This window comes from Malus sylvestris, chromosome 1 (assembly GCF_916048215.2).
Source record: "Malus sylvestris chromosome 1, drMalSylv7.2, whole genome shotgun sequence".
Classification (NCBI taxonomy): Eukaryota; Viridiplantae; Streptophyta; class Magnoliopsida; order Rosales; family Rosaceae; genus Malus; species Malus sylvestris.
In genome coordinates this window covers 8,169,952-8,182,275 of record NC_062260.1, presented here as the reverse complement: position 1 = coordinate 8,182,275, position 12,324 = coordinate 8,169,952, and the positions used below count along the sequence as shown (strand labels likewise).

At 40.2% G+C, this 12,324-nt stretch overlaps 1 protein-coding gene and 1 pseudogene across 1 annotated transcript; one reads left to right on the top strand and one right to left on the bottom strand.

Annotated features, from left to right (window-relative positions):
- Nucleotides 1-136: 136 nt before the first annotated feature.
- Nucleotides 137-2,322, top strand: LOC126583538 (pentatricopeptide repeat-containing protein At5g38730-like; annotated as a pseudogene).
- Nucleotides 2,323-3,076: 754 nt separating this feature from the next.
- LOC126584889 (uncharacterized) lies at nt 3,077-3,985 on the bottom strand. The gene has a single exon (XM_050249288.1). It carries the CDS (start codon nt 3,950-3,952, stop codon nt 3,341-3,343), a length of 612 nt encoding a protein of 203 aa, XP_050105245.1. The 5' UTR covers nt 3,953-3,985; the 3' UTR covers nt 3,077-3,340.
- Between the last annotated feature and the right edge of the window lie 8,339 nt (nt 3,986-12,324).

Below are 12,324 nucleotides of genomic sequence, written 5' to 3'. Positions count from 1 at the left end.
TTATTTTATTACAATTTCATACCTCAAAAGATTTTAGGTAAAAAAAAAAAACTCAAAGCAAATGGTCATTTATTACAGTAATAAAAAAAATTTAAACCATTACATGACGGTATGAATTTAAATTCAAATAATGACTAATTTAACCTCTAATCTATGACAAATATAAGAAATTAAAAAACCCGAACCGAGAAAAAAAAAAACACCAAAACTAATAAAAAAATTAGAAAAAACCGAACGAAAGTAAATAGTAATTTTAATTTGATTTTCGGTTTCGATAAAAAAAAGAGGAAGCGATTGAAACCCGACTAAAACCTGTCAGAGTTTGATGGCTGTTTTAGTTTCATTGACCGGTGAGACCCAATTCATGTGTGTGTGCAGTTGTAGTAAAGGGTCATTGAAGCTACCTCTTGAAGCCCAACAATGGCTCTCTTCTCAGCTCCGCAACCATTCGCCAGGTACTCCTGCAACTCTCACTCCATGGATATGGCCTTTCTCCTTCGTGGGCTTTCTTCAAATGGGTTGAATCACTTCCCACTTTCAACCACTCCTTGCATTGCTCTTGGACTATGATTCACATCCTCACCAAGCACACCCCCTTCAATCCTGCACACCAACTGCTTGAGAAAATTTCCCTTAAGAATTTCTTGTCCTCTCCCTCGGTTTTGAATGCTTTGGTTCAGACCCATGACGACCCTGATGTGAATTCACATGTTTTGAGCTGGCTTGTGATCTTTTATGCTAATTCTAAGATGACCCAAGATGCGATTCAGGTTTTGGGGCACATGAGGGTTCATGGGTTTAAGCCCCCCTTGCACGCTTGTACTGTCTTGTTGAGTTCTTTGGTTAAAGATAGGTTGACGAACATGGTGTGGAAAGTTTACCAGAATATGATCAAGGCCGGGATGTTCATTTGTACAATGTGTTGATTCATGCTTGTTGCAAGTCTGGGGGGTGTAGAGAAGGCAGAGAGTTTGCTGAGTGAGATGGAATTCAAGTGTGTCTTTCCTGATCTTTTCACATACAATACGTTGATATCACTGTATTCTAAAAGGGGTATGCACTATGAAGCTTTGTCTGTTAGAGATAGAATGGAAAGAGCAGGAGTTACCCCTGATATGGTGACGTACAATTCACTTATGTATGCGTTTTGTAGAGAAGGTAGGATGAGGTAGGCTGTAAGACTTTTCCGTGAAATCAAAGGTGCTACTCCGAACCATATAACTTACCTCACATTAATTGATGGGTATTGTAGACTGAATGACCTGGAAGAATCTTTAAGATTGTGTGAGGTAATGAAGGCCAAGGGACTCTATCCTGGAGTTGTTAATTATAATTCAATTCTTCGCAAGTTGTACGAAGAAAGCAGGATGAGGGATGCAAATAAACTTTTGAATGAGATGAGTGAAAGGAATGTTGAACCTGACAATGTCACATGTAACACATTGATTAATGCTTATTGTAAGATACAAGATATGAGGTCTGGTGTCAATGTGAAGGATAGGATGTTGGCAGCTGGACTGCAGCTGGATGAGTTTACATATAAAGCACTTGTTAATGGATTTTGCAAGGTTCTGGAGATGGACAGTGCTAAAGATATTTTATTTGCCATGCTTGATGTGGGAATTTATGCTAGTTATTGCCCCTATACATGGATTATAGATGGTTACTGTAACCAAGAGAATGAAGCAGTTATAAGAGTTCCAGATGAGAAGGTTATGTAAACAAGAAAGGGTTGATAGTGCTGAAAAGGTTTTCAGTCTTATGCAAGAGAAAGGTATATCAGGAGACAGTGTAATATATACTAGTCTTGCATATGCTTACTTGAAAGCAGGAAAGTCGAGTGTAGTTTCAGCGATGTTAGACGAAATGTACAAGTGGAGGTTGATGGTTACACGCAAGATCTATAGATCTTTCAGTGCTTCTTATGCCAGTGATTATGATATACGCTTATTTTGGGATCATATGATTGAGAGGCCGAATGTCAAAAAATGTTATTATTAAGGAAGTGCCACAAACATAAATGAACGATGCAGATGTTGCTGCGAGTTTGATTATAGGCTCAATGTTTTCATGCTATAACACAAACCTCTCTGCCTCTCTTAAAGGTGTTGGAGACTGTTATTGACTTGTGGCACCGGAAGGTATATGGATTCCTGGAGAAGCTAAGAGACAGTGATAAGTGCTTGTAGCATAGTAATTTTTCTTGTAAGTCAGGCTTTTTATTGTCTCTCAAAAATTGATGACCAAGTAAGTGTGTGACATTTTATCATATGCTTTAGTGGGATTTCAATCAGGAAATGGTCTCGTAATGCCTCTTTTATCTATTGGAATGGTTCTATACTCCCATCTAGATCTACTTTACAGATATACTGATTTTGCTCGTGGTTTAATCATGTTGGGGGGGGGGGGGGGGGGGTTAAATTATACTCGGAAAGCATCTGTTTGGGCTGTTCTGTGGAGATGTGCATCCTTCCATGAGTGGGACAATTGACTTGCATTTTCCAAAGCATCAAGTCGAGGTGTAGGCTGAACAGAAAAATATGTGGAATGGGGGTCTTCAAAATCATATGTGACAGATGATTTGTATGTAAGTGCTGAAGACCAAGTAGTTTAAGAATCCATCATGCTGCAGTTTTAAACTGAAACTACTTCAGCGCTTCTGGTTTGGCACATGCGAAGCTCAAGCGATGAATTCTAGCTACATTGTTTATAGGTTAGTGATATTTCTATATCTTTCATTTTCTTCTATCCGTTAGAAATAAATTTAGAAAGAAAATTAGAATCGGAATCTTATGAACTGGGATTGGCTCAGCCGTTTTTGTTTCTGATTGCCAAACAAATAAATAGAGAATATTGCACAACAAATAACATAACCTGGTTACAGTAGTTGTTTTTTTCTTGGTCTGAGGTCTTAGTCATTGCTGTTACTGATATGTTGAACAAGACTTGTGCCAAGCTAAAACCGTTTAAGGAAAAAAGTTCTTTAGAGAACACTCCGTAGGAAAAGCTCTGTGTTTTGGCACAAAGTTTTTGAAGCACAAGGTCACAACCTAGGTTTGAGTCAATATTTCCACAGTTGCCTAGACTCCAGTAATATTTTGTAATTGATGGAACAATTTGCTTACATTATATATTTTCTCAAATGCCTTTTTGGATCTTTCATTTTTTCTCAGGATCGTCTGATTCATATACACAGTTACAAAGATAAATTTCGACAATCACTTCAGTCCTAGATAAAATGGGTCAGTGTGATACTAGTAGGAAAACAAAAAAAAACCACAAAGAATGTTTACACCAACCAAAATCCCTCTTAGTGCGCACACACCAATTATTTTTGTGCCTAAAAACCCTCTAGCGCAGCTGCTAGTGCAAAAATTTCATAATCCGAACAAATGCAACCGTGACCATGACCACTTTCACAACCACACTCATCCCATCTTTTCAACCTCCTGTTTCTTTGCCTCTTTTTCTCCATTTCCACATGATCTGCTTGAACTTGAATCTTGATTCCTACTTGCAGTTTAGGCGGTTTGACACCTTCTAGAGCATGCGCAGTTGTTGGAAGCACCGTGACCCACTGGTCCAACTCCATGCTTGGTGATTCAAGGATGTCCTTCCACGGAACCTCTGCCCTGCCCAAGAGTTGTGACCCTCCAATCCTGCCAAAAACCGGCACAGTGCTCCTCCAGCGGAGCTCGAAAACCACACTTTCTTGCTGTAGGGTGTTGTCCATGGAGCGCATCTCGGTTCCAGAGCACTCCAAAGAGACAGACTCATTCCAAACGTGGTTGGACTTGGCGGAGATTTCTCTAGTGTTGAGCATAATTCTTCTGTTGTTTCCTGCTGAAAGAGAGTATCGAACAAAGAGGTTTCCTGTGGTCTTGAATTCGATGTTTTTTGCTTGCATAACCTTCAGTTCACAGCTAAGGGAAGAAAAGTTTGAAGGAGTCATTGTATGTGTTTGAGAGTTGTAGATAGATAAAGAGAGTGCTGATGGATGCTTTGGTGAAGGGAAGGTGGGTTATATATAGTGTATGGGATATTGGAGGGAAGGTGGAATTGCTTTTTGAGGAAGCTGCTTTTACTCATTAAAGTAATACTAATAATGTGCAAGATCAATGTGCAAGATCATAAATGGAGTATTATAAATTTTAGTGTTATCTGCTTCATATTGGGGAATCATGAGAGATTGAGTGGAAGATTATGATGAGTTATTTTAAGCCCCTTGAGATTCTTGAAGAGCTGGATTTCATATAAACGACCCTTGCTACTACTTGCTACTTGCAACACTAGGATTGGCTTACACTACAGTGCTTTTGGACCTGCCACATGTACATGCAAATATATAAATTATGGAATGTGCTTGTGCTATATGCTATGTGGTTTGTTCTTCCACTGCAAGATCATTTTGATTTCTTCATCAGACCCTGCATCGTTCTTCTGGGATTTGCTAATAAATTGATCATAACTTACCTTTTTACATGGGAATACTTTGATCCACAACTTATGTTTTGTTTTTGCACCTCTAGACTCATGATTTGTAAAGAGACCGTTTGAGTACCATTCTGTTTTCTGTTTTCAATTTCAGTTCAACATTTTTTTTTTGTTTGAAAAGTTGAAATGCGTTCGGTAACTGCTTGCAGTTATAAAAAAAAATGTCTGAAAGCTACAAGCCTGTTTGATAATTATTTGGTTTGTTATGATTTTTTGTTTGAGATATTGAAAAAGTATATTGTTGAAATGAGAGATGAATAAGAGCGGACGAAATATAGAGGGAGATATGTAAAAGAAATGTATAAGGGTACAAAAAAAGAAAACAAGAAACCTAAAATTAATTCAAGTTTGCTTTCACTTTTAGTTTTCATCCATTTTTCTTTATTTCTTTTCCTCCATCCCATTACCATTCTTCATTTCTCTCCTTTTATACTTTCCACATATTTCAAACACAAAAACAAAAAGTATAAAAACTAAAGGGAGTTTCTGAACTTTATTCTTTGTATAAGAGTGGGTTTGATTGTGAGTTTGTGTCGTGCCCGAGTTACTGTGTTTAATATAACACCATGCTTCCAAGCTTAACAACTAATTTGAGATTGATACACATTTGACCCACTATGTGATGGTCCCACGTGAAGGAGGCATTTCATATAAACCCCCCACTTTTTCTACCGTTTTGTTCTAATCGCTAGATGCAAGTTGAGAGAAAGCATTGGTGTGGTTAAGAGTGGACTGACCCATCTCTTAGAATATCCAACATTGATTTGATTTGATAAGTGAATTTTCTCGACACCAAAAAGATAGATAATATATAAACTATAAGTGGTCTCAAACTCACATATTTTCAATGTTTGATCCTAGACTCTTGCCATTGGTTATGGACAACTTTAAAGATCGCCTTAGATTGTCTTAAATTGGGTTTGACACTAGCTAGAAACTTATGGTGCTAAATATTTATCTATATACAATATACAAATCTACAACTAGATAAATAAAGCACCATACCACTTGAGTGGGCAAATAAAAACTTGAACAAAATCGAGTATGCAAGAAGATTTAACTTTACAACGCACAAGGCTTGATTAAAGATAGTATTGAAATTACTGACTGACCAGGATCGCCACTTTACTTGGTTATATAATGAATAGGTTTAACACAAAGAAGATTCCAGTTGTTCATCCTTTGGATTTTAAGATAACAGTATCTTATCCACCTTTGGATTTTAAGGTCCGTGGGAATGTACCTTGGCTCAAACAGTTCGAATCATCTTTTGCTCGTTCAAGCTTAGTTCATAAGTGAAAAGAGACGAGCTTGAATAAAGTATTAGGCTGGTTAGAAAATTTAGCCAAGCTTAAGTTTTATTATGTTCGGCTAGTAAAGCTCGTGAACCATTGCGCCTGATTTTTCTACTTCACTTAGGTTTTGTCTCTTTAGGTATGCCAAGCAAGGTTTTATTAGGGCATTTATCATTGGTTGGTGGACATCCAAGAGGGAGTGTTGCAAATACTATTAATTATGTGGTTGTCCACATGGAGCCAATGTGTAATATGTAATTTATGGAGCCAATGTGTAATATGTAATTTGTTAGTACTCAGTCTATGTAAGTCCTTAGCCTATAAATAGGCACCTTCATTTGCAGACCTACTGTTTGGGCCTAAAATAACAGTTTGGGCTAAGATGGGTTGACCCGAGTTGAAAATGCCACAATCCTTGCCCCAGTAAATATCCTTCGCCAATGGGCTTTTAGCCCAAAATGGGGTTAGTTCGGCCGAGTCCTCATGGAAATAGGATTGTGAGAGGATTAAGTACAGGTGTAGCTCGGTCGAGTCCTATGCAAACTAAAATTGCTAAGAAACAGAATAAACCTTGGATAAATATGAACCATCCCAGCTATCAGAGTGCCTACGTGATCAGATAAAAATGAATAGGTTGCATAATTGGATCAAATGCAAATCCTAGTTAGAGTCAAAGAGGGCGAGACTGGATGAATTTTTTGCTAAGAAGGAAATTAAAGAGATAAGTGGAATATTCAAGTAAATGCTGATGTAAACACAGTCCCATACTGACTCTGCCTCGACATGCCTGTTTATTATGGAAGCCTCGCCTATAAATAGAGAAGGCCCTGCAATGTTGAAAGTCCCTTCAACTCAACATACAAACACCTCATACTTTCTACGCGAAACATTCTCACAACCCTGAGAAACAAATACTAATTATCCTAAACCCTTCCCCTCCTGGCCAACACATTCAGTTTGTTGGAACATCACTGGGTTGGCAACTGGCAACATATTCAGTTTGTTAGAATATCACTGAAGTCATAGAACTAATTGCTCTAGAACCTTTAGTTCGTTGAAACAACACTACTTCTAGTTTAGTCGGTTATATATCCAAGTCTTTTCCATCAAAGAATCTTGGATTCTTTCGCCAAAAGAGGTCGTTTTATTAGCTTCCTAGCAAAATGAAGTGTTATATGATTGGTTACTCTCAGGTGTATTTTGTAGTTTGGCGTTCAGATGGTCGAACCATGTTCACCATAAAAAATATCATCTCCTTTGAGTACCTATTAGCCTGATACTGATTCGACGCATTTATATTCTCACGAATATAGTCGAGGCAGTCGAACTTGGTGTAGAAGATCCTAAACTTTGCAGTGAACTAGGCAACCTTTCTACAACCCAAGGTCGAGACGTGTTTCTTCCTTGGCCATAGTTGCTCAAGTGTAGAAGTCAGCAGTGCACTCGACACTACCACCACATCTATTCTACTCGCCCCATAAAACTTGGTTGCGAATTGGCATAACCAAATTCACAAGAAGATCCTAGTTAACTCATAATTACTTACCCTACACGCCATGTAGGTTTTATAAATTTTAGGGTTGACTCGACATTTTAACAATAGGGCCTCTTCACCTTCACAAACCTCAAGCCTGACTCTCACCCTCAGAGGCTCTCATCTTTTCATCCTCTCACAAACAGAGAAATACAATATCAGTATGGACGTAGCCCAAACATTGGGGTGAACCACGATACATCTTGTGTTCTTTACTTTCTTGCAGATTCATGGTCGGATTTACATTGTTCCAAGATCCCTCCGGTTTTGTGCATCAACAACTTGGAATTAGATTCTTCTAGTAAAGGGAAATAAATCGCCACTAAAGCCTATTTAAGTTTACCAAGTATGGGATTAAATCAACTTCGGAAGGCAATTATTCATCCCTACAAGAAAGAGAGAAAGCTAAGGATATTTCTTCCCCTTCCCCTAGCATTCTTCTTCGCATGCCCGTCTAAAGAACTATTTTTCATTGATTTCTTTGTCTCCTCCGCGCCGCACCAAGGTAAGAAAATTTAATTTTCTTTGTCTTCTTCTTGGGTGGTGCTGCCGCGGGGCAGCCGTCAGGGTAGTACGGCATGTCGGCAGGGACCACAGCTTCGGCTGCTTGGCTTGGCTGGAGCCAAGGGCAGCTGCGCAGTTAAGGTCGCGGCTTGAGGCGCTGAGGCGCAAAGTTGGTATGTTAGCTTGCTTACTGGACTTTCAGTTGACAAGAAATCCTTTAGCTGCCTCCGAAAGGTTGACATCGAGATGTTTCTAGCATCCGGGTCCGAAGATAGAGTGAAATATCAAGTTGTGGCTAAGTTTAGATTGGCTTCTAAAAGACTCGCCATTGTCCATCACTTAGAAAAGTGGATTCGATAATTAAAGAGGCATCAAATCCCGCTTCTTCTGCTGCTGCCACGTATGTACTACTTGCCTAGAAGAAAGAAATTGTTTAAGTTTGATTTCTCAGCTACCATAGATAGAGCAATCGAGGAAACAGCTGCCAAGATCGGAGCTGCTAAAGATGAAGTGTTAGATAAGCAAACTACTGAGTACAAAGTAGTTGCTGAGGGCATGATGGTTGCTGGAGAGCCCAAGGTCATTCAAGTTGCTAAATGAGTAGTCTACTCTATTTAGCTTGTATTAGATTTTGGTGACCTTCGTATAAGTTTATCAATTTCGTAGAAATTTAATAAACTACTTTCTTCACTTTACTTCAACTTCATTTTTCTTGAAACTTTACTTGCTTGAAGTGTCTTGCAAAACTTTTAGCGATAGAACTGTTGATTGGGCACGCCGATTTAAAAAAAGCTAACAATCCTATAAAGTCACTATGGCCGTGAGTTTTGGCTTCATGTCGTCGAGCTGTTAAGTTCATCGTCGACTGTTGTCCCCTGACCATTTACTGCTTAGCTGGTCTTTAAGTATCGTTCCTTTAAGCTGTGTGGCCTGCATCACAACATGATAAAGATTTGTGGAATATGAAAATTGTTAACTAATCACATCAAAATGAGTGGTAGTGTGAAATACATGGGCAGTTTCTCCCATTCCATTGAAGAGTACACCTAGATGGGTGTCAAAAAATTAGTTTATCCTCTCACACTGGAAAGCTTAACTAGATAGGTGTCTGTGAATATCTGAGGAATTAGTTTACCCTTTCGCACTAGAGAGCTTACCCAAATGGGTGTCAGGGAATTAGACTACCCTCTCGAACTGGAGAGCATACCCAGATGGGTGTTGGGGAATAAGTTTACCCTCGCACTAGAGAGCTTACCTAGATAAGGTTTTGGGTAGTTCTTGTAGACAGCAGTAGAGCCAGGCTTATAAATAACTTCTTAAATCTTCATTGAGAATAAAGAAATGTATCAACTGTGCTGAAAGGTAGAAACTGCATAGCAACTGGATAATCTTCAGCTTACGAGGTCTTGTTCAACGAGTTGCTGAAGACTTCGAACTTATTTGGATAAGCCTAAATGGGGTTCATGGGTGATGGGAGATTTTCCCAAGCATTTCATCATGTTGTTACTTGATGAAAGTGGGATGATTCTTTCTTACTTGTGGCCTAAAAGTGCTTAGACTTAACAAACATGCCATTAATCTGCATCATCTTTAATGAAGGTTCAGTGTTGTCTTCTGCTGCTTGGGTAGGTCATGTCGCTAACTTGTCAAGATACTCGTTGCACCGACCTTCATTCGTCAGCTTCTCTTTGATGGAATGCACAATACTTCATCTGATCTAGCTTAATAAGATCACCCTTCATGGGTGGTGGCAATTCGAACTAAGGTTCGTTCTTGAGCTTACGAAGAATTTGGCTGATTGAAACTGTGAACTTGGTGAATGTTTCAGGCGCTGAGTCTTCTCTAGTCGAGGAACGATCCATGCACTTCTTTTCTGACTCGTTTCTACTAGCCTCGTCCCATATGTGTGCTTCTCTGCCAAAGCATACGAAGCTGTCAGAGTCAGTTCCTCGCCCATGATTAATTTTTTGAATAAATGGTGCTCAATGGGAAGACCATTTTTGAATGTTGTCGTTGCTATGCCTTCGTTGCAATAAACATCCTGGCCTTTTCCACTTTAAGCCTCTTGACATAGTTGCAAATTGTCTCCCTAGAGTCTTTTATGATACTGAAGAGATGGTCGGACATCCTTTTGATTGAGCAGCTAGACGAATATTCCTTAGTGAAGACTAAGGAAAGTTTGTTGAAACTCCGGATTGACTGCAGCAGCAGAGTGTGGAACCAGTCTTGCGCCTCACCTTGTAGAGTTGTGGCAAAAATCTTGCATATAAGCACATCGTTGTGCCTGTAGAGGATGATGGTACTGCGGTAGTGTTTGAGATGTCGATCTGGATCTTAGTTTCCTTTGTCAGGAGTGAGTGAGGCATAGTAAACCTGTGAGGTGGATTTGTCTGCTCAATCTCATCCGTGAATGGTGACCTGTTTATATTGGTCATGTATTGTCGAAGCACCTCATTAGTAGCTATGTCGTGCTGGAAATCATGCAATCGTTCAGTCAAGAGCCTTCCAACTTATTCCTAAATTCTCTTCTGCTAGGGTAGTAGAGCTTTAGGTTGCCCCCGGTCGTGACCTGTTAGTCTAGGCTGCTATTTCTTATGCTCGACTCGTTTATGCTACCATTGTGGTGCATGTGGTACGTTCCTGGCAAGTGAGCAGGCTGCTCGCAAGCTATAGGTTGAACTTGAGCTGGATTGAGTGATTGCTTCTCTCCGTCTAATGTGCTGCCTACTCCGATATGAGGTGAAAGATGCCCTTTACGGGCCTAGCTATGAATGAACACTTCGCCTGGAAGGTTGTCCATGTTGATCATCAGAGTGTGGCCCTAACCGTGAGTGTATGCTTGTCTGTAGGCTTAATCAGGAGTGCACGCTCCTCTGCGTGCTAAGATGAGAGTATACGCTATCATGAGGGTCCAGACAAAAGTGTACACTGCCAGAATGCTCGGTTCGTGGCTGGTTGAAGGCCTGCTTGCCAGGATGCTGCTGGAGAGGTTCGTCGTCTAGACTTATCTAACTTCAAGACACCTCGTCTGGGGCATAATGTATCTCGGTACGTTGCAAAAGCTGATTCACCAAGGTCGTCTGCTACGCGAGGGCGATTGTCAACTATATGACTTGTCGGGACAAGTGTTATTCACCATTTGGGGTGGAAGAGCTTGAATAATATGTGTCTCTTTGAGTGGTGGAAGTGTGATGGACTTTGGGTGTGGATCAGAACCAGGATGGATTAAATATGTTGAAAAATATGGTGAAAATACCCCTAGTTCAATCGTTGGTCTAGAAATTTGAAGCTGGGAAGGTTGAACCAGTCTTGGACTGGTTTGGGCTATTAGGTGGGCCATAAAAGTGGGTTGGACCGCATGTGCAGGTCGGATAACAGGCACGGGTAGGATCGCGGGCGCGAGCTGGGTCGCCAGAAAGCATGGGCACTGGGCATTTCCTCATCTCGACGCAGTTTAGGCTTGCACGGTATCTTGGGCCTGCGGGTCTTGAGTTGGCTGCACTGCAATAGCTTGTTGGGTCGTTGCCCCGTGGGCTTGTTGCTTTCCAGCTGCTCACTGGGTTACTCATCCGTGGGCTGCAACTGTCGTTACTTCGTGGCCTAGTTGCCATAGATTTGTCCCACTCCCCACTACCACGGAAATTGTCGTGGCTATCATGGTGGTGGTGCTCCATGGTGGCAAGGTTACTCCTCTTGCCGTGGCGAGTCTCGTGAATCATCGTGGTGCGGCTACATCACGATCTCCATCATTTGATCCAGATCTTTGAACGTAGGAAGTTCTGTTCGTCGTGGTTTCTGAATTTTTTACCATTGTATTTTTCTCTTATGTTTATTCAAAGAATTAATAAAATTCTAGGAATAAGAACGTATGAAAAGTTTACAAATGAACGAGAAATGAGAAACTTTGGATGCGAGAGTCGTCTTTGAGCGTGTGAATCAACCTCTAATGAAAGCACCATTTTGTGGATGCAAATTTCCGCCCATCTCTTACCTTGACGAAAATGCACCTGCAAAATAATAACACATTCGATAAAGGCCAAAGCCTCACGCGCCCATGATCTATGGAAGGCTTTGGCTGAAGAATGACATTTTAGTGGGATAAGGTGGGGTATTTATAGGAGAGTGGTTGGCCGTGTTTGGTGATAATGGGTGAATAATTCCAAGATATTATGTGAAATAATATCTTGCAATTAACATGCCAATTATTCCTAGTTTAAATTGGAAATTTTAGGAGCTACCTTTTGAATAAAATCAATAAGGGATTGATGAGAGGAATATGAAATAAATTTCATATTGATCACCTTTGACTCTTCTTTGATTGAGCCGTTATTGTCTTTTATATACGCGTGGGAATCCTGGTGTGCCTCGAAGGTTGTTTCATTTTTTTACCCAAAAGTCTACGTGTCGCCCCCATTATTTTTTGGATTAATGTTGGCTCCACAGTATTGAAGTCGTTATTCATGAGAGTTGAACCTAAAACTCTCACTTACAAGTGGA